Genomic DNA, 25,564 nt, shown 5'->3' with positions numbered 1-25,564 from the left:
CTGGTGTGAGGGGGTGGGGCTGGTGTATGAGGGGGTGGAGCTGGTGTGTGAGGGGCGGGGCTGGTGTGAGGGGTGGGGTGGGTGTGAAAGGGTGCGTGTGTGAGGGGCAGGGCTGTTGTGAGGGGGTGGGGTAGGTGTGGGGGGTTGGGTGTGTGTGAGGGGCATGGCTGGTGTGTGAGAGGGTGGAGCTGGTGTGAGGGGGTGGGGCTGGTGTGTGAGGGGGGTTTGGCTGATAGGTGAGAGGGTGGGGCTTGTGTGTGAGCCGTGAGGCTGGTATGTGAGGGGTGGAGCTGGTGTGAGGGGGTGGGGCTGGTGTGAGGGGGCGGGACTGGTGTGTGAGGGGTGGGGGTGGTATGTGACAGGGCTGATGTGTGAGAGGTGGGGCTGCTGGGCCAGGGGCAAGGCTGGCGCCAGGGAGTAGGGACTGGCTTAGTCAGGAGCACGGGTCCATGCACCCCCACACACCAGGATGGCTAATGCCCAAAGAACAGAAAGTGGTATGCTGGCGACAATGTGGAGATACGGGAACTATTGTGCACTGTTGGTGGGAAACTAAAATTGCACAGCCACCGTGGAAAACAGTGGCTCAAAAAGTTATCAACAGAATGACCAAATGATTCAGCAATTCCACTTCTGGGTCCATTCTCAAAAGAATTGAAAGAGATGCTTGTACACCCATGTTCATAGCAGCTTTACTCACAATCGCCAAAAGGTAGAAGCAACACAAGTGTCCATGCACAGATGCATGGGTAAACACAATGAGGTCCATCCACACAGTGGAATATCAGTCAGCCATAAAGAGGGAAGGAAATGCTGACACACACTACGACATGGATGAACCCTGGGGATGTTCCGCTTATATGAGGTCACTAGACTGGTCAGATTCACGGAGACAAAAGGTAGAATGGTGGGTGCCGGGGCTGGGGGGTGATGGGGAGTGAATGTTTAATGGGTGTGGAGTTTCAGTGTTGGGAGACAAAGAAGTTCTGGAGATGAACGGTGGTGATGGCTGCACAACAACATGAATGTCCTGAATGCCACTGACTGTACCCCTAAAAATAGTTTCGATGGTACATTTTATGTTATGTGTATTTTACCACAGTTGAAAAACAAGAACGAATGCAAATGCAGTGTCCACCAAGACCTCAGAGCTTTTTGGCTTCCTTTCCAACTTGGGTTATGTGAAACGAAGTACTTGATGATACTTATTTGCAATTTAGATTCCATTAACTCCTAGCCTAACACAATTAAAGAATTGAAAGTGATTAAGCCTGAAAGGTAAAGCAGGTGTGAAAACAGAGAGTATACAGTCATGTGTGGCCAGACCATGTTTCCCCGACCGTGCACAGCACAGGGGATGGTGGTCCTGTAAGATTGTAACACTGACTTGTTACTGTATCCTGTCTGTGTTTAGAAACACAAATACACTGTTTGTACACTGCGACTGCCTGCACTATTCACACTGTGGCGTGCTGTAAGGTTTGCAGCTAGGAGCCGTAGAGCCTTGGTGTGCAGCGTGTGCACCATGTGTGTGCACCGTACAGCCTAGGTGTGTAGTGGGCTGCACCGTCTAGGTTTATGTAAATACACTCGGTGATATTCACACGATGACAAAATCGCCTAAAAAATGCATTCCTCAAAACGTAATCCCATCATTAAGCAACACATGACTGCATATATATTTTTAGCAAGTCTTTGCCCATGTAAAATTGGAAGCCATATTCTAGGCAGCCACTTTTCTGAAGAAGCCAGTCACCCCCTATGGTCTGCTTTTTATTTTTATTTATTTTTTTATTTTTTTTGAGACAGAGTCTTGCTGTGTCACCCAGGCTGGAGTGCAGTGGCCAGATCTCAGCTCACTGCAAGCTCCCCCTCCCGGGTTCAAGCGATTCTCCTGCCTCATCCTCCTGAGTAGCTGGGATTACAGGTGTGCACCACCATGCCTGGCTAATTTTTGTACTTTTTAGTAGAGACAGGGTTTCACCATGTTGGTCAGGCTGGTCTCGAACTCCTGGCCTTGTGATCCGCCCACCTCGGCCTCCCAAAGTGCTGGGATTACAGGCATAAGCCACTGTGCCTGGCCACAGTCTGCATATTTAATTTAATGTTCAATTCAGCAAAACCCACTTGTCCTAGTTTGGGTCCCATGCCCCCGGTTGTCCTGGGAGTGGAGAGGACAACCCAGCCCCTTTGATGCTATGGTGGGAGGCGGCCACCTGAACTCACCCCCCGCCCCATGAGAGGGAACACTCCCAGCTGGAGGTTTTCAGGGCATGGGTGTGATGTGTGGATGCCAGTAAGAGACAAAGGAAAGACAAAATCCTTCCAGTGATGGTGGGAACGTTAGGGAGCCTTGAGGTGGGGCAGGGAGCTGGCCAGGAAGGGAGAGCTGAGCCCACAGCCAGGAGAATTGTGGCAGGGAATCTCCACCCCAGCCCTGCTCACACCCAGGGCATAAGGGGGCTGAGCAGGACTGAGCCTTCCTGGGTGACCGGAGTCCCACTTGGTAACCCGTCCAGAGGAGGTAGGCCACTGCCCTCACTCCTAAAAACAGTCATGGCTGGAGGAGACCAATGTCAGCTCACACCATGTGTCCCCCAGGAGCACAACAGGAAAAGAGAATAGTGACCAAGGAGAGTTTATTGGGGAGCAGGAGGAGGTACTGACAGGCTCAAGTTGAGGCCAAGTGACCCAGTGCAGAGAAGCTGGGAGGGAGGACAGGGGACCCAGCAGGCATATGGGCACATGGTGGGAGGCAGGAGCTGGGGAGCTGCAAGGATGGGACCCCTGGGAGCAAGGAGGGGGAGGTCACCTCAGCACAGGGGAGACACGGGGACCCCATCCCAGGTGGGGGCAGCCACCTAACCCAGGTCAGGACCTGAACCTGGCTGGCCCTGGGGGACATGCCTGTCAGCAGCTGGACTCCTGGCCTGAGAAGAGGCCTCAGCAGGCTGGGCGGGAGCACATGGGGCGGCAGAGGAGGGACACGCAGGAGGCCCGGCGGCAGCAGCTGGCCTGGCAGGAGGAGGTGGGGGCACAGCAGGAGGGGACGGGCACGCAGCAGGTGGAGCTGCACACGGGGCGGCAGAGGAGGGACACGGAGGAGGAAGGTCTGCAGCAGGAGGAGGTGCAGCAAGCTGGCTGGCAGCTAGACTGCTGGCAGCACAGTGAGGAAGCCCCAGAGCACACAGGCACACAGCAGACGGACTTGCAGCAGACGGGCTTGCAGCAGACGGGCACACAGCAGGCCTGCTGGCAGGGGGAGGAGGTGCAGCAAGCCGGCTGGCAGGTAGACTGCTGGCAGCATGAAGAGGAATCCCCAGAGCAGGTGGGCACACAGCAGACAGGCTTGCGGCACACAGGCTTGCAGCAGACGGGCACACAGCAGGCCTGCTGGCAGGGGGAGGAGGTGCAGCAAGCCGGCTGGCAACTAGACTGCTGGCAGCACGAGGACGTGCAGGAGCTGGTGCAGCCTGATTGGCAGGGGCTGGGCTCACAGACCACCTGGCAGCAGGGGCTGGACACACAGCTCACTGGGGTGCAGACCAGGGTCAGGCAGGGGGCTGGGGCGCAGCAGCTGGGGGCGCAGCAGGGGGGCTCACAGCAGCTCTCTGGGCAGTCGTCCACCTGCCAGGAGGAATCAGTGCAAGAGTCACCGGATCTGGGCAGGCAGACCCGGCTGCTATAGCTCAGATCACTGGAGCAGACGGACATGGTGGATGCGGCCATACTGGGGGTTGAGCCGGGGGTGTGTGTGAGTGAGTGAGTGTGTGTGTGTGAGTGAGTGCCTGAGGTGCTGTGGGCAGCTGGGCTTTTATATCTGGCTAGGGTGTGTGTTGTTCTAGCTGGAGGCTCCACGAGTCTTCCCTTTCCTTGTTGGTGTTTTGAGCTGGGTCCTTGGAGTCCTCATTCATTCTAGTTTATTTACACAACAGTATTTGCCCAGCCTGTAAAATCCCTGATTAGAGTTGAGGGCTGGGTTGATGCCCTGTTCTGTGCCTGGTCCTCTAAGCAGACATTTCACAGAACATGTATCCTCAGCATGCAGCCTGTCTTTTGAGCTGTGCACTCTGTCGTGTTGCAGGGGACCTGAAATCCCAGACTCTGTGCCTGGGCAACAGGGCGCTGAAAGTCAGGACAGAGTGAGGGCCCCTCTGATGAGTGCTGCTCATGAGCTGAAGACGCCCTGCACGCAGAGAAGGGCTGAACAGCAGGCTGGAGCCGGTGCGGCGAGAAGGAGTTAACGGGAAGAGAGAAAGAAGTGTCTCACACACAATGCAAAATGACACAGATGGCATATATAGGAGAAAACTTAAGAGAAACATGATTCCTCCAGAATATCCAGTGTTCATCAAATAGGATTTTCCAGAAAGAGCAGCAAAAGGGAGAAATCAAAATCGGAGGAAACTTCCCAGGATGGAATGAAACCAAGGGTCTTCAGATTCGAAATTTTACCAAATATGGGACAAACTGAATGGAGAATGCTGCACATCTGGACAGGCTGGTGACACTTCTGACACCAAATATAAAGAAAAACCCTAACAACCTCCAGAGAGACTGGCATCCTACTGCAGCTTAGAAAATCTGCATGTCCAACGACAATCGAACCAAGTCTTCAGTCTGCGGGAAAGTTACTGGGAATATCGAACTCTACTAAATCATCTGGTCTAACGGAAATCAGAGCGTTTCACACAATGCAACTATGAAAATGTCTTCAGAGCATATAGTCCCACAAAACAAAAAGCAACTTCAAAGAGAAGTATAATACATAAAAGAATAAGGAGCAAAAAAAAAAAAAAAATAAAAAATTAGGTTCTTAACTTCTTTAGGGAGAGGAAGTACACCTGCTTCCCTTAACCTTATAGAACCAAGTAGCAATGATTAATCCTCTTCCTCCTTATCCTCATCCTCCTCCTCCTCATCCTTCTCCCCCTCATCCTCCTCCTCCTCCTCCTCCTCTTGCTTCTCCTCCTCGTCCTTCTCCTCCTTGTCCTCCTCGTCCTCCTCCTCCTTGTCCTCCTCTTCCTCCTTGTCCTCCTCGTCCTCCTCCTCCTTGTCCTCCTCTTCCTCCTTGTCCTCCTCCTCCTCATCATCCTCCTGCCCTCTCCCCCTCTTTCTCCTTTTTCATTTAATTCACCCTTTGTGGTGCATAGTTCCATGAATTTTGACAAGTATTTCAAGTCCTGTATCTACCACCACAGTGCCAGACAGAGGAATTCCAGCATCCTCAAAAATCCCCTTGTGTTGACTCACTGTCTCTTCTGGAATGTCATGTAACTTGGGCATTCAGTGTGTAGAATAATGAATGGAATCATGCAATATGCCACCCGAGAGGTCTCACTTGTTTCACTGAGCAAAATGCGCTTGGGATTCATCCAAGTTGTGCTGTATGTCAATAGTTTATTGCTTTTAATTGCTCAGTAGTATTCCATTGTATGGATATACCACAGGTTGTTTACCCATTCAATGACGGAGGGATGTTTTGTCTCCTGTTTTGATGATTATGGACAAAGCTTCTGTAAACATTGTTTGTGTACAGTTTTTGGCAGCCTTGAACTCCTGGCCTCAAGTGATCCTCCTGCCTCAGCCTCCCGAGTAGCTGGGACAATATGAACATGCCACCTGCCCAGGTAATTTTAAAGTTTTTGTATGGATGGAGTCTCGCTAGATTGCCCAGGCTGGTCTTGAACTCCTGACCTCAAGCAATCCTCCCAATTCAGCCTCTCAAAATGCTGGGATTACAGGTGTGATCCACTGCTCTGGCCCCTTTTTATTCTTTTAATGCTTGTGGGATATGTAGTAATGCCTCTTCTTCCCTTCCTGATATTGACAATTTGTGTCTTTGTTATCTTTTCCCAGTAAGTTTAACTAGATGTTTATTAAATTTATCTTTTCAAAGAACAAGCTTTGGTTTCATTGATTATCACATTGTTTTATTATTTTTCACTTAATCAATTTCTGCTTTTATCTTTACTGTTTCATACTTTATGCTTGCTTCAGGATTAATTTAGTCCATTTTTCATTTAAAAACTTTAACCTCTTTATGTCATTTTATGTAAAGTGTACTTCTTGCAAGAAGCATAGTTGAGATTTGCCTTTTTATCTAATCTGACAGTCTCTTTTCCATGCCTCCTTCTCTCTCTTCGTGAGAACCCCAATTACATGTATGTGAGGTTACTGGATGTTTCCTACAACTCACTAGTGCTTTGTTTTTTTGTCTCTGTGTTTCCTTTTAGATCGTTTCTATTGCTATGTCTTCATATTCACTTGATTTTTCTTCTGCAGTGTTTATTCTGCTGTTAATCTCATCTGGTGTAATTTTCACCTCAGGTATTGTTTTCCTTTCTAGATGTTCTCTTTGTGTCTTCTTTAAAAAGATCCTCCTCGTCTTTCCTTGATATGCCTACCTTTTCTCTAACTTCTTGAATGTATGGAATATAGTTATGACTCTTTAATGTCCTTGCTTACTAACTCTATGATCTGTGACATTTCTAGTTAGTTTCACCTGATCTGATCCTTAATAGGTGCCACATTTTCCTGCCTCTTTGCATGCCTGGTAGTTTTTGAATGGATGCCCAGCATTGTGAATTTTATGTTATTAGGTGCTGGATATTTTGATTCCTATGAATGCTCTTGAGCTGTGTTCTAGGGTGTAGTTAACTTACTGGAAAGCTCATTATCTTGCAGCTTGCCTATAAGCTGGGTTAGGCAGGACTGGACCAGTGGTTACTCTAGGGCTAGTTATGCTCCCACTTCTGAGTTATCTACCCAGTGCCTTGAAAACTATGAGGCTTTTCCATCCCAGCAGGTGGGAGTAGGCACTATTTCTGGCTCTGTTTGGTCTCTGAGGGTTATGGCACCTAATTTTATCAGTTCTCCCCAGTCTCAGTCTCACACACATTTGCTGGTCATTACTAAGCTGAAGATTTGAGGGGACCTCTGTGGAAGCCGGCAGCTCTCTTGGTGCAGCCCTTTCCCCTCTGGCACTCTGTCCTAGGAACATGAACTGCCTTGGTCTTCCTCGCCTCCCAGATCCATCTCTGAAACCCAGGTTCCCCTGTCTGTACTGTCTCCTGGAAACTCTCTAAGCAGGGTGGTGGGAGGGATGGTCGTGAGACTTCTGTGTTTGCCTCCTGCTCTCAGGGGTGCCTGTGCTGTGCTGCCTCAAGTCCAATATCCCCAACCACTGTTGCATGATTGATAATTGTTTCCGCTGGCCCGGGTGGGAAAGTCCATCTAGTCCTTACTCCATCCTGGTGTGTTACTGAAACACCCAGGGTTCAGTCTGGGTCCTGCTGTTCACACACAAAAAGCCAGTCACTGAGACAATCAGTTGCCCAGGAAGAAGGCTTTAGTCAGGTGCTGCATCGGAGGAGATGCGAGTTCAGTCTCAAATCCATCTTCCTGACTAAAACCAGGGGTTTATGTAGCAGGGAAGAAATGTAGCAATGTGTAAAACAAAGGCCTCTCAAAAAAGTATCAATGAGCTTTTTTGCTCATTCAATCAATCAATCAATCACCAGATCACCATATCCTGACAATGAGGCATGGGACCCCTTGTTCATCATCATTGCTTCCTTGCCCAGATAAAGCAAAGGTTTTGTTTGTTTTTTTGTTTTTTGTTTTTTTGAGACAGAGTCTCACTCTGTTGCCCAGGCTGGAGCGCAGTGGCAGGATGCCTGCTCACTGGAACCTCTGCTTCCCAGGTTCAAGCAGTTTTCCTGCCTCAGCCTCACAAGTAGCTGGGATTACAGGCGCCTGCCACCACACCCAGCTAATTTTGTATTTTTAGTAGAGACGGGGTTTCACCATGTTAGCCAGGCTGGTCTTGAACTCCTGACCTCAGGTGATTTGCCTGTTTCGGCCTCCCAAAGTTCTGGGATTACAGATAAAGCAAAGTTTTGAGCTTTGAGACCAGAAGGATCAATTTCTATGTTTATCAAAACAAAACAAAACAAAACAAAACCAAAACAAAAAAACTGCCTATGGGGCTATTAGGTCTTTTTCCACTGGAAGTGGACTTTCTGTTCTGCCCAACTTTGTTTCCACTCCAAGCTCCTTACCCTCAGGTTGGGAGACAGAGGGACCCTTCCATGGAAGGAGGCCCTGGTGACTCAGGCTCGAGAGTTCACAGTGGCCGAGTCCAGCCCTGTCAGGCTTCTCCCTGTGGCCGCTGGTGCTCCATGGCTGATGGAGAGGAGCGACCTGCCCAGCTGCAGGGGCTGCTCGCACTCTGGCCCCCTTTCCAGGCGGTGCTGGGCTTCTCCCATCCTTAGGCTGCTGCTCCTGTCAGTGCTCCCCTGGGCGTCCTCCTGCACAGACCTCAGCAACACTGGCTTCTGGGCCTGGTTCCTACCCACTCGCATTTTGGGCCCTTGGGTGATATCTTGCCATTAAGTTCTGTCCTAAATGGAACCCATGGGTTTTTCTTTTTCTATCTGATAATTCTGTTTCTATTTGGGATTTAGGGAGATTTAGAAACTATGCCTCAGGGAACACCATGTCTTTAGAATCCACTTTTCCCCCTCTGAACATTCCTTCTTGATTCTAGTAAATGAAAATTCATAGCAAAAAGGAAATAGACTTAGTTAAAAAAAAAAAAAAAAAGGTTTCTACTTAAACCCCACAGCAAACACCATGTGCAGTGGTGAACCTTTGACACTTTCTCATGAAAGTCAGGAACAATCAAGGATTCTTTTAATTTTATTCAGCATCATCCTGGGTGTTCAAAGTAATGTTGCTACAGAAAAACAATAGAAATGGGAGTTTTAAAGATTGGAAATGAGAAATTAAATTCTCCTTATTTTCAAATGATAAGCTCATCTACACAGAAAAATCCAAGAAAATCAATGACAAACTCTAAGAACTAATAAGAGAACTTGCAAAGGAAAGGAGCTAAACATATGGTTTGATATGAAGATAATATATATACGAATAGTTTATATAGATATATATGTAAGATTTATATACTAAGACAACATAACAGAAAACTGTTCCCCATTCACACTAGTAAAACATCCCTATGAAATACCTAGGAATTAACCCAAAGAGGAATATTTTAGATCTATAGAAGAAAATGATAGAATTCTAATGTGCCTATTGTACTATGTAACTGCAAGGCAAGACAATATGAACAATTATAGTTTCCTCCTACATATTTAAAAGCTCAATGCAATCCCAATAAAAATTATAGCAGTTTAAAAAATACTTGAAAAGCTTTCTAAAATTAATCGAGAACAAGCTAGAATCAACGTTTTTAGAAAATAAGATAGTGGCACTTTCCTTATGAGCTGTTAGGATGTATTATGAAGCTGAATAACATGGATAAAACATCTGGAATGGATGCAAGGGTAGATCAAGAGATTCATAGAACAAAATACAAAATATAGATTTCAGAAGCAGACTACACAAACATTTTTATCAGGTGAAAGAGATGTTTCAAATGGGAGTTGGAGAGAACAAACTAACTTTAAAAAGGGACAGTTGGCTATTGGTGGAAGAGAAAGATTAATACGTCATACCTCACACAAGTCCTATCAGCAAATGGGGCAAAAAGTTGAATCTAGGCAATAACAATGAAACCAGTATCAGCAAATGTAGGCCTGTTTCCAGTCTCAGGGAGTGTGCCGTACAGAAGCAATGACGGGCTTGGAAATATTTGGAGTGCATGTGATGGACAGAGGATCCCCCAGCCCTAAATCCACAAGAAAAACACACAGCATGATGGAAAATGGGCTAAGAATGTGAACAGGAAACAGTGTGGGCGGCCGTGCACTTAGGCCATAGTGGGTTCCCAGTAGCCGTCAGTGCAGAGGGCAGGGAGCTGAGAGCAGAGCAGGCCGAGCCGGGGTCACGCAGGGTCCCCCAGTCACTGAGGGCACTGGGCAGCAATCACACGCCCCCCCTCAGCCCCCCGCCCGGGTTCCACCTCACTTTCTGTGGCGTTTCTGCACCTGCTGTGACCACAGCCATGGCAGCACCACATCCATCAGGCTGTGGCCGGTCTGGCTGCGGGGCGACTGCAGCATCCCGGGGGGGCATTCTCATCAGGGTTTTGGTCTCTGCAGCTGGCCTGGAGGAGCTTGTCTCAGTCTGAGGACAGACTGCTCTGCTCAGAGCCCCATGTGCTGCCTGATCTTGCCACTGTCCCCACGGACGGCCTTTCCCACAGGACACCACAGGCAGCTCATGCCCCCTGCGTGGACCAAGCCTTAGAGAGATGGGAGTGTCGCTGACTGTGTGCCCACACCGGCGTCATCTGTGGGACCCAGGCTCCTCATCCCTACACCTCCATGGAACCTGCTGCCCCCAGAGAAGAACCCGGGCAGTGCCCAGGTTTCGGGGAATCCTGTGCATCCGTCCGCCCACCCCATGATGCTTTTGTCCCCATCAAGTCCCTTGTTTCCTGTGCAGGTGCAGCACCCCTCACTCTCCCCTCGCATTGCTGCTAAATGGGCAGAACCCTTGGGGTGGCACAGAGTGAGTGACCAGACCTGGCGGCTGCAGTGCCCGGATGCCAGATCAGCTTCCTGGCAGGTGACCCTGCAGGGTGGGCTCTCCCAGGTGGGACAGTGGGACGGTCCTGGGACCTGGAGAGCCCCACAGCCCAGGGCACCACAGTGAATGACCAGGCTCAGGAAGACCCGGGCATGGAGGCTGAGCCAGGACTGAGCCTTCCTGGGAGTGGCTGGGAGTCCCACCTGGTGGCCTCCCTGAAGGAGTTAGGCCACTGTCCCCTGTGACTTCTCGGTTAAGTCACTCACTCCTAGAAACAGTCATGGCTGGAGGAGACCAATGTCAGCTCAAAACTGTGTGTCCCCCCAGGAGCACAACAGGAAAAGAGAATCAGGTGACCAAGGAGAGTTTATTCGGGAGCAGGAGGAGGTGCTGACAGGTTCAAGTCGAGGCCAAGTGACCCACGGCAGAAAAGCTGGGAGGGAGGACAGGAGACCCAGCAGGCAGGTGGGCACCTGCTGGGAGACAAGAGGTGGGGAGCTGCGAGAATGGGGGCTCCTGGGAGCAAGGGGGAGGTCACCTCAGCACAGGGGAGACACAGGGACCCATCCTAGGTGGGGGCAACCACCTAAACCAGGTCAGGAATTGAACCCAGCTGGCCCAGGGGGGTGTGCACATCAGCAGCTAGACTCCTGGCCTGAGCAGAGGGCTCAGCAGGCCGGGCGGGAGCACGTGGGGCGGCAGAAGAGGGACACGCAGGAGGCCGGGTGGCAGCAGCTGGGCTGGCAGGAGGAGGCGGGGGTACAGCAGGAGGAGACGGGCATGCAGCAGGTGGACCTGCAAACGGGGCGGCAGAGGAGGGACACAGAGGAGGGTCTGCAGCAGGAGGTAGTGCAGCAAGCCGGCTGGCAGCTAGACTGCTGGCAGCACAGAGAGGAAGCCCCAGAGCAGACAGGCACACAGCAGACGGGCTTGCAGCAGACAGGCACACAGCAGGCCTGCTGGCAGGGCAAGGAGGTGCAGCAAGCTGGCTGGCAGCTAGACTGTTGGCAGCATGAAGAGGAAGACTCAGAGCAGGTGGGCACACAGCACACAGGCTTGCAGCACACAGGCTTGCAGCAGACGGGCACGCAGCACACCTGCTGGCACAGGGAGGAGGTGCAGCAAGCCGGCTGGCAGCTGGACTGCTGGCAGCATGAGGGTGTGCAGGAGCTGGTGCAGCCTGATTGGCAGGGGCTGGGCTCACAGGCCGCCTGGCAGCAGGGGCTGGACACACAGCTCACTGGGGTGCAGACCAAGGTCAGGCATGGGGCCGGGGCACAGCAGCTGGGGGCGCAGCAGGGGGGCTCACAGCAGCTCTCTGGGCAGTCGTCCACCTGCCAGGAGTCAGAGTAAGTGCCGGAGCAGACGGACATGGTAGATGCGGCCATGCTGGGGTTGGGGAGGTGAGCTGGAGGAGGTGTGAGGGAGTGAGTGTGGGAGTGAGTGAGTGTGTGAGTGTGTGAGCTTCGTGGGGCTCTCCGGCTTTTATACCCCTCCTGGCCTTGTTGTTCCAGGGCCCACAGCCTCTCCTTCCTGGTTGCTGAGAGGCAGCGTGTGTCGTGACTAGAGATGTTTGTTTGCCTGTGATGTGGCCCAGCTCATAAATCTCCTGTCATGTCTGGGCTGTAGCCTGTCCCATGTGGATCCCTGGGGGCAAGAGTGGAGGTGGGCCTGGTCTGCACCCCTCCAGTGCTGCCCAGGTTGTAAGAAGGGGGCTGTAAAGGCAGGGGTGGCCCTTCACCCTATGCAAAGTATGGCATGCCAAAGCAAGAGCTGTCCCACTCATGATTATGGGGGCGTCTCCTCCCTAAAGCAGGTCCTCACTGAAGAGGCAGAAGCAGCCGGTAGAAGCACAGGATCACTGGAGCAGCCGGCGAGAAGGTGCAGCAGGGGCCAGTGAGCCTCGCAGTGGTGGCCCTGCACATTCCTTCCCCTGTCCCCATCACTGGAGGAGCTAGAGTCCAAAACAGGGAGAAGAGGAGCAAGGAAGGAGAGGCCACGCCCCTCCCCACGGCCTTCCCCGAGGCCCCGTCAGACGTGCGTGTGGGAACACTGGGGATAGGACTGGGTTTTGGCCAGGAAAGAAACGTTTTGGACTGGCCCATGGATTTGGTTCTGCTTTTAAAGGTCATAGATTTATGATGTGCTTCAATCATAGATAACTCAAGTTCCATGATCAATATTTCTTATTTATGTATTTTTTTTTGTACAGATGGGGTCTCAAGTGATCCTCCTGCCTTGGCCAAAGTGCTGGGGTTGCAGGCGTGAGCCCTGTGCCTGGCCATCATCAGTGTTTCTGCACCACGTGTCTTCCCCGTTCCTGCTCATTGTCCTTGCTGTCCTCAGCTTCCGTTCCTCAAACGTAAGCTGCATGTGGGCAGGAAGTGTGTTTGTCTTGTTCACCACTCAGTCCTCAAAGGCCTAAAATAGTGCCTGGCCCAAGGAAGAGCCTTTATAAAAATGGGCTCAAGTTATACTTTTTTAGAGAAATTATTGAAGAGTAATTCTGAGCTCTGAAAACGATTCCATTGTGTCACCTTTTTCTTATGCTGTATAAAATGCTCTGTCAAGTTCTCCTTTTGTGTGTGGGGAAGTGGCTTACATCAGACTGGAATCTAGCTGAGAAAAATGAGGAAACCTGGTTTACAAACAAAATCTCTGTTCGTAAGGGCCGGGAATTATCAAGACAGCTGAGACTTGAGTGAATCCCCATTAGAGAGAAAGTGCACAGAACTGACTCCAATATTCCTTGTGGATTTTCTTATTGAGGCATTTACCAATTCACAGACCACAGCCAAAAGGCCGAGAGGCTGATCAGCTAAGCAGAGCTTTTAGTAGTCTCACGGAATTAGAAGAAAACACAGAGTTCAGGACCTGACAAGGTGGAGGGAGTCTAGTAAAAAAATAAAAAATAAAAAAACCTAGGCTTTCAGTTGGAAATGCTGAATATAAGTGAAGGGCTACCCCTAGGAGGAAGGAAAAACCAGAAAGAACAATGAAGCCTATCTTTAAATCAGCTCGTATTGAACTCATATGATCTGCCTGTAGCCTAACTCCCTCCCAGAAACAAAAGTGATCTCTTCTGGAGACAGCAGCATCAACAGAAGCTCAAATAATCTTATAAATTTTCATAAAGTCCTTCATTCAGTCAAAAAATTACTAGGGATACTAGAAGACAAGACCAACTGACCAAAAGACCAAGAGGAAAAAACAAACAAGAGAAACAGATGTGCAGGAGATCTACATATTAGAATTGTGAAACTGGAATTTAAAGTAATGCTGATCAACTTTGCTCAAGAAAAAAGAGAACAAATGGAGAATTTCATTGTCAAACTGGATTTATTAAATGGAATCAAACAGAAATTCTGGAAACGAAGAACACAATAGCTGAAACTAAGAACTAAGTAGCTTAGCTTTACAACCTATAGACAAAACCAAAGAGAAGATTAATAAAGGAAGGGAGATGAGGAAATTTCAAGCCTGAATTCAGAGATGGGAAAGAAAAGAGGGAAATAAAGAAAGTGGAGCAATAAATATGCCTGCATTTTGTGAAAATATATGGGAAAAATGATTGAATCCTACAAGGAGAGGAGTAAAATAGGGGTAGTAAAATATTTGAAGATATAATGGACAAGAACTTTAACCTGATGAAATGTGTAGATGCAAAAAACATTTAAGAATCTTTAGGCCAGGTGTGATGGCTCACACCTGTAATACCAGCACTTTGGGAGGCCAAGGTGGGCAAATTGCTTGAGCTCAGGAGTTGAAGACTAGACAGGACAACATAGCAAAACCCAATCTTGGCCAGGTGTGGTGGCTTACACCTGTAATCCTAGCACTTTGGGAGGCAGAGGCGGGCGGATCACAAGGTCAGGAGATCGAGACCATCCTGGCTAACATGGTGAAACACCGTCTCTACTAAAAATACAAAAAAAAAAAAAAAAAAAAATAGCTGGGCGTTGTGGCAGGTGCCTGCAGTCCCAGCAACTCGGAAGGCTGAGGAGGAGAATGGTGTGAATGTGGGAGGCAGAGAGTGCAGTGAGCCGAGATCGCACCACTGCACTCCAGCCTGGGTGACAGAGCAAGACTCTGTCTCAAAAAAAAAAAAAAACCTCTACAAAAAATATAGAAACTTGGCCTAGCTTGGAGGTACATCTGTAGTCCCAGCTACTCAAGAGGCTAAGGAGGAGGATCACTTGAGCCTGGGAGGTAGAGGCTGCAGTGAGCCAAGATTGCACCACTGCACTCTAACCTGGGCAACAAAGGAGACCTGTGGAAAAAGAAAAAAGAAAAGAAAAGAAAAGAAAAAACAGAAAGAAAAAAGGAACCTCCTCCCAAACCAAGAATCTTTAGCAAGTGAATACAAAGCAAACTACACCTGGGCACATTGGGGCTGAAATCCAAAGACTGAGAAAAATTTAAAAACAGCCAGAGGAAAACAAGACGTATTACCTTCAAAGAAGCAACAATAACATTTACAGATGACTTCTCAGTAGAAATGATGGAAGGTAGAGGACAATGGAATGATTTATTTACTGTTTGAAAGAAAAGAAGCACAAAGCTAGAATTCTATACCTGGGAAGAAGATTCCCCCAAATGAGAACAGAATAAAGATGTCCTCTGGACACTGAGAGGATGTGTCACCAGCAGGATCTGCGATACAGAAAATACTAATGAGAGCATTAGGCAGAACAAAAACAATCACAGATGAAAGCAAGAAGTTGATAAGGAAATGAAACGTAGCAAAAGAACACATGGGGAAAATCTAAGTGAATGTTCACTGTATAAAATGTCTTATACGTTGTAAAATATTCATAGAAATAAAATACATAGCAAGAACACAAAATTCAGGGAGCTACATGGAGTTCAAGTGGCTTAAGCACAGTGCACCATCTGAAAAATAATATAAGGTCTAATTTACATTAGACTTTAAAAAGTCATGGATTTATGTTATAATCTCCACTATAATAATAGAGGAATATACAACTCACTAGGAAGTAGATGCATGTACTCGGTTGACTCATGCCTCCCCAAAAGTCATCTCCACCCAGAACTGCACAATATGACTTTATATGGAAATAAGGTATTTGCAGATGTAATTAGTTAAGTCATATGGGATCATAGTGAACCTTAAATCCAATGTCTAGTGTCTTTACCAGAGAAAGGAGAAGGAAGTCCAGACGTACACACAAAGGGAAGAAGATGATATGACAACAGAGGCGAAGATTGGAGTGAAGATAGAGGCCAAGGGACACCAAGATTTGCTGGGTGCCACCAGAAGCTAGAAGGGGCAGGGACAGATTATCCCTTGGAGCTCAGAGAAAGCCTGGCCCTGCCCAACTGAGGAATGCTGTGTACTTCCTTTCGGGTGCCTGGCCCTCAGAACTGTGAGAGAATAATTTCCCATTGTTTTCAGCCACTCCTTTGGTGTAATTAGCTATGGTAGCACTAGGAACCAATACAATGAAGGAATAAAACAAAACTTAAACCACTCAATCCAAAAGCAGTAAAGCAAGGAGATAAAAGGGAGTAGATTCCTTGCATAAGCAAAAACCAAAGTGAGATGGGAGGTTTAAACTCAAACGTATCAGCAAAGCCCCACATTCTTGCCAGTCCTGCACAGCAGATGTGTTGTTACTTTAGTCAACACAGCTGTATAGAGAGAGTCACTGGGGTTTAAGTTCGCATTGTCCTGATGATTCATGATATGGAGCATGTTTTTATGTGTTTATTTGCCATCCGTATCTGTTCTTTAGTGAAGGGTCTATTTAAGTCATATATTATATGGCAAAATACTAAACACCGTGGGAATCCATAGATGTGATATTATGGCAATAGTAATAATAATAAGACCCAAAAAATCAGTGCCTGTTCGGGGTTAGGGTGGGGATGTGGAATGACTACAAAGGGGCAAGAGGGAAATTTATGGGATGATGAGAGGCCTCTGTATATTGATGGTGTTGGTGGAGACACAACTGTCTATTTGTCAAGACACAGAATCCAACAAAAGGAAAAATCCCAAATATATCATATTGATTACATGAATCTAAGATTAAAAGCCATTCTACAAAGCAAACTATGGACCCAAAGACTTTCACCACAGAATGCTGTCAAATAATTGGGAGAGAAATAATGCTAGGCTTAAATTTCTCAGCTTGTTTCATTAGGCCATCATCATTTTCCAGACCTTAGGAAGTGGGACCTGAAGTATTGGCTTCTAGTGAGAGCAACTGAGGAATGCTGTGTGCTGCCCAGGGGGCCACATGGATGTTACCTGGGGACATGATGGCCTGGCTGGGGAGGGGCCAACACAGGCCAGGAGAATGGCCAGGAAAGGAGGCTAAGGAGGAAACCACTGTCATGCAGAAGCTTGAGCAGACTCATCAGCAGGGGCTGGGCCCACAGGACATTATGCGTTGATGAAAGTGAATCCATCAGGAAGATATACCAATTGTAAATATATACATATCTAATATCAGATCACCAAAGTATGTGAAACAAAAATGGACAGACATGAAGAAAGAAACAGACAGTTCTGGTTCTACAAAAAGAGTTAGAGACATCAATGAGTCATTCTCTGTAATTAAAAAAAAAAAAAGGAATTAAATTGACATTCAGTAAAGAAATAGAGGACTTGAAGAACCCCCTAAACAGGTCTAACACAGATGCAGAAACACCCAACCCAGCAACAGCAGACAACACACTCTTCTTAAGTTCACATGGAGCAGTTGCCAAGTTAGACTGTACCTTAGGCCACAAAACTAGTCTTCATAATTTAAAATGATCAAACTCATACAAACTATCTTCTCTGATTATAATGGAAAGAAACTAGAAAATAACAGAAGAAAAACTGGAATTCACAAATATTTGTATATTAAATTACACACTGTCAAACAACCAATGAGTCAAAGGAAAAACTCAAAGAGAAGGTAGAAAATACTTTGAGACGAATAAAAAAGAAAACACAGCAAACCAAAACTTATGACATGCAGTGAAAGCAGTATATAGAGGGAAATTGATAACTGAATGCTTACATTTTTAAAAAATAGAAAGATCTCAAATCATTAATCTAACGTGATACCTTAAGGAACCAGAAAAAGAAGAGCAAACTGAATCCAAATTTAGCAGAAGGTAGAAAATAAAGACTAGAACACAGAAAAATGGAATAGAAAGTAAAAAATCAATAGAATCAATAAACCCCAAAGTTGGTTCTTTGAGAAGAGTAACAGATTTGACAAATCTTTATCTGTCTAGATCTTTATCTAGACAAATCTTTATCTAGATTAAAAGATGACAGATTCAAATAATTAAAATCATAAATAAAAATGGGAATATCACTACTGACCTTACATTAATAAAAAGGATTATAAGGAATACTATGAAAATTTGTACACCAACAAATTAGATGACCAATATGTAATGGAAAAATTCTTATAAACACACAAACCACCAACATGGCTACCTTTCCTTCATACGGCTCCAGGTTACTGTCTAGTGCCCTTGTATTTCAGCCTGAATTAGCATTTCTTGTAAGGCAAGTCTATTGGCAATGAGCTCTTTCAGGTTTTATTTACCTTGAAATGAACCACTTTCTCTTTCTTTTTTCTTTTTTTTTTTTTTTTTTTTTTTGAGACGGAGTCTCGCTCTGTTGCCCAGGCTGGAGTGCAGTGGCGAGATCTCCGCTCACTGCAAGCTCTGCCTCCTGGGTTCCCACCATTCTCCTGCCTCAGCCTCCAGAGTAGCTGGGACTACAGGCTCCCACCACCACGCCCAGCTAATTTTTTGTATCTTTAGTAGAGACAGGGTTTCACTATATTAGTTTTAGCCAGGATGGCCTTGATCTCCTGACCTCGTGATCCACCTGCCTCGGCCTCCCAAAGTGCTGGGATTTCAGGCATAAGTCACCACACCTGACCCCTCTTTCATTTTTGAAGGATAATTTTGTCAGATGCTGATGTCTTTTTGGTTGTTGGTTTCCCCCGCCCCTGTACCCCAAGCCAGCATGTGAAATATGTCATCCCAATGCCTCTGGCCTCCATGGTTTCTGATGAGAAATCCGCTGTTAGTCTTCTGTGCAGCTGCTTTCTAGATTCTGTTTTGACTTTTGAGAATTTGATTACACTGTGTTTTTGTGTGACTCTCTGAGTTTATTCTACTTGGGGTTCACTGAGTGGCTTGACTGTGTAGATTGATGTGTTTTCTCAATTTGGGAAGTTTTGGCCATTATTTCTTCAATTATTTTTTCTGTTCCCCCGTCTCCCCTCCATCTGGAAATCCAGTTAAGCGTGTTGGGATGCTTGATAGTGTCCCACAGGTCTTCTAAGATTTGTTCATTTTTCTCCATTCTCACATCTACTCCCCTTTGTCTCATCTACTCCTCAGACTAAAGTATGTTAATTCATCTGTCTTTATGTTCACTAATTCTTCCACCTGATAAAATCTGCTGTTGAAACCCTATCATGAATTATTTATTTCAGTTGTTGTACTTTTCAATTCCAGAATTTTTGTTTGGTTTCTTTTTAAGTTCCTATCTCTTTATTGATATTGTCTGTTTGGTGAGGCATCATTCTCCTGGTTTATCTTAATTCTTTGTCTGTGATTTTATTTAGTTTTTTGAACAGTTTAAGAGAGTTGATTGAAAGACTTTATCTAGTGAGTCCAATTCTGGTCTTCCTCAGGAAGATTTTCTATTAATTGTTTTCCCCCCATGAGTAGCTCATATTTCTTCCTGCTCTGTCTGGTGAAAACTGGACAGTGACTATTACAATGGGATATTTCTGGGTATCAGGTTCTCCCCCTCTGTGCAATTTGCTGTTGCTGATTGTTGTGGATTGTGGTTGTTTTTGCTTGTTTATGTCACCTTAAAAAAATAGTTTCTTCATCATGTGTGCTCACTGTTCTATTAGCTTAGTGCTGAGACAGTAATTTGACAGAGAGTTCCTTAAACCCCTGGAGTCAAAAAAATGTTTTTCTCCAGGGCTTGTAGCTAGGCTCTGTAGTTGGTCCACACCCTCAGCACTCAGCTGGGGAGTTTGCGACTCTGCCTTCCCCTTCACTTCCTGCTTGCACCTTCACACTTCCTGCTTGCACCTTCACTTCCTGCTTGCACCTTCACTTCCTGCTTGCTCAGAGCCTGAAGTTCAGCCAGAGGTGAGCACTGAGAGCTTCTCAGTTCTTTTCTGAGGCTGTGCCCCGTCATGGGCATGTGTGGGGACCTTCTGGACTCCCAAGAATAAGTGGGATCTCCCAACTCCCTTATTCCTCAAAGCATGCCATCTCCCAGCTTTTCCTCCCAGGCTTTTCAGGTGTGCCCAGTGTTTTCTGGCTGATATCTTTGGCCCCAGGTGGCAGTGACTGTTTAACGTTCTGACAAAGCCTTGGTGTAGCTGCTCTCTGCCTTGAGTCTGAGTTGGTGAAATAAGGCAAGTCCTGTGTGTTAGTCCTTCAGGGAGCCACCAGACGGGTGGAAACGGACAACCTCACTGCCTTGCAAACAAAGTCCCCTCTGTTTCCCTGGCGGCAGCACCCCACACCAGGAACTCTGGCTGCTGTCCTCCTGACTGTCACCCAGCTGGAGATGGGGGATGGGGCAAGGGGAAGTTAAAATCCACAAGGTTCTCCTATTTGATCCTGTTGCTTTTTCTTGGTTATATGTTCCCTTGCCTGCTGTAAACCTTCAAATATTTTCCAGAGTTCAGATAAAATTGAACTCCAGCCCCCTCTGCTGGGGTGGGTGGGTGGACGGCAGGTGGGGACGGGAAGGTCTTGGGGAAGCGATGGTGGAGGAAGCCTAGGACAGTGTGGGACCACGTCCAAACCAGAGGGTGGGAGAACACGTGAACACGCGAACATGTGTGCAGATGGAGCCAGACAGTTTCAAACAGGATGAACAAATCCGAGGGTAGACTCCTAGAAATACAACTGCACAGCCAGGGAACGCTGGCCAGGGACAGCGGGTTGGTTTGTTTGGGTTTTGCCACTTTCTGATGTTCCCTGGAGGGACAGGCCCTCACAGTTCCCCGCTGCGCCATTTCCTCTGACATCGGTATTCGCGGGCACAATTAGGGACCATCTTTGAGGGCATTTCTCAGTATCTCTATGAATTCAAAATCCATGAACACTTGGTGCTAGCAATGCCACTTCTAGGAATTTAAGCAAAAATGTACCTGAGTGTGGAAAGGTATCTGGTAGAAACACCCACAGAGGTGTTAGAGATAGAACCAGAGTCGTAAGGAAAACTAGCCCTTAGACAAAGGATTTTTTAGCAAAGCAAAATTATCTTTGCACAGAGAGGTGCCTCTCTTATGGCTGGTTGCCACGAGAGCACACAGAACAAAGGAGAGTGAAAGTTTTTATTTTTGATGCAAATCCTGCCCCTGTGCCCTTTTTTAACTGGCCAGGGTCAGACCGTGCAATCCAAGCTGAACCCGATTGGCTAAACGTTTAGGGGAAGGGGTCGTCTGCGGTGAGCTAGGGAGTCAGTCTTTTCTCAGATAAGGAAAGGAATGTGAGCTGGTGCTGATACAGCCACTGGTGCTGTGGCATGCCTGGGCATGCAGGAAAAGCAGAAAGAAGGAAAGAAGAAGAAAGAGACAGGGAGGGGTACTGGGAATTAAACAATAAAGGATTGATCAGGCTGTTTGAAGAGAAACCTTGCCATATCTCACAAGAGGCATCGTTTGTAATAATTAACAACTGGAGAGACGTTCAGGGCCATCCACCTGGCGTTGCAGACATCAAGTGTGGCGTGTCCACACTTTGGAACGATGCACTCCTTGCTGAAGAAAACCATGAGAAAATATTTTTGTTAATCAACCTGGCAAAAAAAGAACAATGTGTGGCCCGGCATTGTGATCGTGTAGCTGTTAAGAAGTAAAGACTCGGGGCCTCTTGTGGACAACGTGATGACCGTCGCCTTGTCAGCGTCCCTTGCCTACAGTTGCATTTCTAGGAGTCTGTTCTCAGATTGGCTCAATCCTGTTTGAAACCACATCTGGCTACACCTGGACCTGTGTGTCCGTGTGTTTCTCTCGACCTCTGGTCTGCATGTGTCCCCACGCTGTCCCGGGCTTCCTCTGCCACTGGGGCCTTCCTGTTCCCACCGGCCCTCCGCCCACCCAGCCCAGCACAGGGAGCTCTGGAGGCCACGTCCCTGTTCTCTGCTCTGCATCCCAGCTACAAGCCTGGTGCAGGAACAGAGGGCGTCCCTGAGCGTCTGTGAGTGCGCAGGAGGCCAGGATGCCCAAGCTGTCCCTGAGTGGAACTCCCTGAGCACAGGGACAGCTGGAGCCCAAGTCTGCCCCCATGTCCCACCTCCCAGCACAGCTGGGGCCTGCCACCCGCTGGGACAGCCCCAACCCTTGCCATGGGAAGGAGCTGCTTCTACCCACGGTGAGTGGAGCGTTGGCCCGAGCCATGTGGTGTCCGTGGGACTCAGTCAGTGAGCAAAGCTTTTGGGCCCCACAGGACCTGGAGGGGAGCTGGACAGCAGAACATGCCACAAGGTGGACAGGAACTTCCAGGTGTCACACAAGAGCCCCCCACGGCCCCCCAGCTGGGGATGTAAAGAGATCCACGGGGCCCAGCCCCCCAGAGCCAGGCCAGGCCCCACTCTGCCCCATCCCGCCCTGGGTGTGAAGAGTCAGCACAGAGTCAGCTGGGGCTGCAGAGGCTTTATTGGTGCCCAGAGGCAGAGGGTGACACTCCTGGGTGCGAGACCCGGGTCAGGAAGGCCCGTACCCAACCAGCAGAAGGTCGTGGTCTGCAGCCAGGAGGCACCACAAGGAGCAGCCAGGGCTCGCCCACCCTGGGGGAGGTCTGGGAGGAGCCAGTGACCATCTCAGACCCCACCCCTGGGCTGGACAGCTGTGGGTGGGGCTGCTGCTTCTCTGTGGTTGGGCTGTGTTGGGGCTGGGTGGGCTGGGAGGTCCAAGGACTGGCAGGGAGTTCCCCTGGCTGGCCCTGGGGGACATGGCCATCAGCAGCTGGACTTCTGGCCTGAGGAGAGACTGCAGCAGGCCGGGCAGGAGCACACAGGGCGGCAGAGGAGGGACACGCAGGAGGCCGGGCGGCAGCAGCTGGGCTGGCAGGGGGAGGTGAGGGCACAGCAGGAGGGGACGGGCACGCAGCAGGTGGAGCTGCACACGGGGCGGCAGAGGAGAGACACGGAGGAGGAGGGTCTGCAGCAGGAGGAGGTGCAGCAAGCTGGCTGGCAGCTAGACTGCTGGCAGCACGGAGAGGAAGCCCCAGAGCAGACAGGTTTGCAGAAGACGGGCTTGCAGCAGACAGGCACACAGCAGGCCTGCTGGCACGGGGAGGAGGTGTAGCAAGCCGGCTGGCAGCTAGACTGCTGGCAGCATGAAGAAGAATCCCCAGAGCAGGTGGGCACACAGCAGACAGGCTTGCAGCAGACGGGCACACAGCAGGACTGCTGGCAGGGGGAGGAAGTGCAGCAAGCCGGCTGGCAGCTGGACTGCTGGCAGCATGAGGATGTGCAGGAGCTGGTGCAACCTGATTGGCAGGGGCTGGCCTCACAGACCACCTGGCAGCAGGGGCTGGACACACAGCTCACTGGGGTGCAGACCAGGGTCAGGCAGGGGGCCGGGGCACAGCAGGGGGGCTCACAGCAGGTCTCTGGGCAGTCGTCCACCTGCCAGGAGTCGGTGCAGGTGCTGCAGCAGATGGACATGGTGGACGCGGCCACGCTGGGGTGGGGAGGAGGTGAGCTGGGGGAGGTTTGAATGAGTGAGTGAGTGTGTGTGTGTCTGTCTGAGCCTGTCGGCTGCTGGGGCTTTTATATGCCCAGGGCCTGTTTTTCCCAGCAGGAGACTCAGCAACGCCCTCCCCTTCCGTGTTGGTGTTTGGAGCCTGGAGGACCCTCATTATTTCTGCTTCCCTTGCCATGACTTGTCCTCACTCTGCTCCTAACACTCGCTGGTCCTGGACCAGGCTGGTGCCCCTGGCTGAGCCTGTCCCCGGGAACACCAGGAGGAAGGGTGCGGCCTCTCTGGGGCTGACCTGGTGACTTCCACCTGGCAGGTCCTGTGACTGTGCCCGGCGTGGGGCCCGGGGGATGCCCAGCCTCTGTCTGCAGGGACCTCACGGGGTGGGCTGGTGTGGCTGCGACTGGGAGAGCCAGGACGAGGTGCCTGTATTGGGAAAAGGCGCTTGAGGACAGTGCTTCCTGGCGGGCTCTGGGATCCTCTGAGATCCTGATGTCTGCCAAGGGCAGGAGGGCAGGGAGGACCTCCCCTCCCCTGAGATGGAAACGGAACGTTCCGGCAAGGCCTCTGCACAGTCAGCTCATTAGGAGGACAAGGCTTGGGGACTGGCCTTTGGGTCTGGACTGCTGTCCCCTGGAGCCCTGGTCAGGTGTCCTAAGAAGGGCGGGTGCAGATTAGGGCCTGGAGGTGGGGAGGGGCCTCTGCCTTGGGGAGGAGGATGTGGAATGAGGGTCACGTGGACAGTGAAGGACACCTGGGGTGGGCAAAGCCAGCCTGTGCTTGGGAGGTCATCGGGCAGGACGGGCCCTGACCCCGGGGCAGGGACGGTCACAGGCAAGCTCCTCTCTCTCAGGGCCTGAGGCCCGCACAGCCTGAAGCTGGTTCTCACCAGGAACCACCACCATCTCCCAATGTCCTTCCAGCCTCTTCCAGCTGGGGATGAGGCCATGGCAGCCTGAGCCGGGCTTTCATGGTGGCCCAGAAAGCCTACAGCACTAGGGAGGCTCACTGGCAGCTCTCCTGTCGTAGTGTAGCAGGAGGTGAGCAGGCCCCTGGTCACAGAACCTTTCTCTGTTGTCCTGCAGGGCGTCAAAGCAGCAAGCCGAGAAATAGAAATGAGGTGTGGATGTCTGTTGTTTGCGGGTGACACAATTGTCCACTAAAGATCTGAATCACTGCCATTGTGACTGTCACTGGCCATGCGCACTGGCCGGATGTGGGATAAACTCACAGCCCCCACAGCCCCTCCCTGCACACCTGCCTTGCCATTGTGATGGAAATTCCATCTGAACCTGGGGCCTCCAGCACGTGCCAGTCACTCCGCCCTCCATGGCTGTTGTCAGACAAGCCCCTCCGACCTCGCAGGGGTGACATCTGTGAAGACTCAGCTACTGACAAGAGCCTCTCATCTGAAGGCACAGGGCAGTCGGCACTGGGAGGCAGGGCGAGAGCCGAAGGGAAGCTGAGGCAGCTGCGTTCCCTAATGGAGTATGAGGGGGTGGGTCCCACATACCTGGAACCCCAAGGTCTAGCATGTGACTGTAGTGACAGCTTCAGCCATCTTAGAAAACGACCCCCTAGTAGCACTGATGATGAAGCTGGCGAGGTCAGAGAGCATTTGACAAGCACGTGGCTATGCCAGGCAGCATTCCAGCACTTGGCATCTATTAACTCACTTAATTTTGGCATCAACTCCTTGTCAAAGTTACTATGGACAGACATGGAAGCCTCAGCAGAGAGGTTGAGCAATCTGCTCAAAGTCACACAGAAGAAAGTAACAGAACCAGGACTAGAAGCCAGCCGGTCTGTACATAGGATCTATACTCTCAACCAGTGCGTCTCTGATTCTAAAAAAAAAAAAAAAAAAAAAGTTGAAGATGAAAGACAGCAAGTCTTCAATACCAAATTGAATACCAAACAGCTGGATTAAAAATTCACATCAGAAGCAGAAGAACAAAACTAATACCCCAGAGAATCAATTCAATTTTGAGTCCAAACATGAGTTCTTCCAAACACCAAGGTAAAGGATAAAACCCACAAATATAATGAGAGAAAAGATAACAAACAGAGGGTATATTTAGCTGAGACCAAACATGAAAATTCAATTGCTAGGGAGAAAAAAACAAATTGGATCAAAGTAATAATCAAAGAAATAATTGAGGATCAGGTATTCTGGGCTGAATGGACAGAGGTGTGTGTATTTGGAGTAGAAGAACTTAATGAATTTCAAGAAAATCAGGCCTTCCGAGCCCACCCTAGATATGCATTGACAAGTTTTTCAACGTAGAAGACCTAAGAACAGGCCTCTCACGGGCAGGACGAGTAATATACGATCTGGAAATGAA

The 25,564-nt window shown here is 49.2% G+C and overlaps 3 protein-coding genes across 7 annotated transcripts in view; all 3 read right to left on the bottom strand.

Annotated features, from left to right (window-relative positions):
- TSPEAR (thrombospondin type laminin G domain and EAR repeats) overlaps positions 1 to 25,564 on the bottom strand; it is a 216,278-nt gene that overhangs the window by 36,503 nt on the left and 154,211 nt on the right. The gene's annotated exons all lie outside the window — the stretch shown is intronic.
- Positions 2,944 to 11,885, bottom strand: LOC112620405 (keratin-associated protein 10-3-like). 3 transcript variants are annotated; one of them, XM_025378941.1, is made up of 2 exons: positions 11,540 to 11,885; positions 2,944 to 3,458 (listed from the first exon to the last, which is right to left on the bottom strand). In XM_025378941.1, the coding sequence occupies exons 1-2, from the start codon at positions 11,883 to 11,885 to the stop codon at positions 2,944 to 2,946; spliced, it is 861 nt and encodes a 286-aa protein (XP_025234726.1). The 3 variants fall into 3 exon arrangements, with proteins under 3 accessions (XP_025234726.1, XP_025234727.1, XP_025234728.1); XM_025378942.1 differs by having other exon boundaries at positions 2,944 to 3,390; positions 11,580 to 11,885; XM_025378943.1 differs by lacking the exon at positions 2,944 to 3,458 and adding an exon at positions 11,166 to 11,453 and having other exon boundaries at positions 11,550 to 11,885.
- On the bottom strand, positions 22,475 to 24,124 carry LOC112620526 (keratin-associated protein 10-10-like). Its single transcript, XM_025379248.1, has 3 exons — positions 24,032 to 24,124; positions 23,515 to 23,645; positions 22,475 to 23,201 (listed from the first exon to the last, which is right to left on the bottom strand). The coding sequence occupies exons 1-3, from the start codon at positions 24,122 to 24,124 to the stop codon at positions 22,475 to 22,477; spliced, it is 951 nt and encodes a 316-aa protein (XP_025235033.1).

This window comes from Theropithecus gelada, chromosome 3, assembly GCF_003255815.1.
Source record: "Theropithecus gelada isolate Dixy chromosome 3, Tgel_1.0, whole genome shotgun sequence".
NCBI lineage: Eukaryota > Metazoa > Chordata > Mammalia > Primates > Cercopithecidae > Theropithecus > Theropithecus gelada.
Note: the sequence above shows the minus strand (reverse complement) of the source record. Positions and strands in the feature narration are given on the sequence as shown.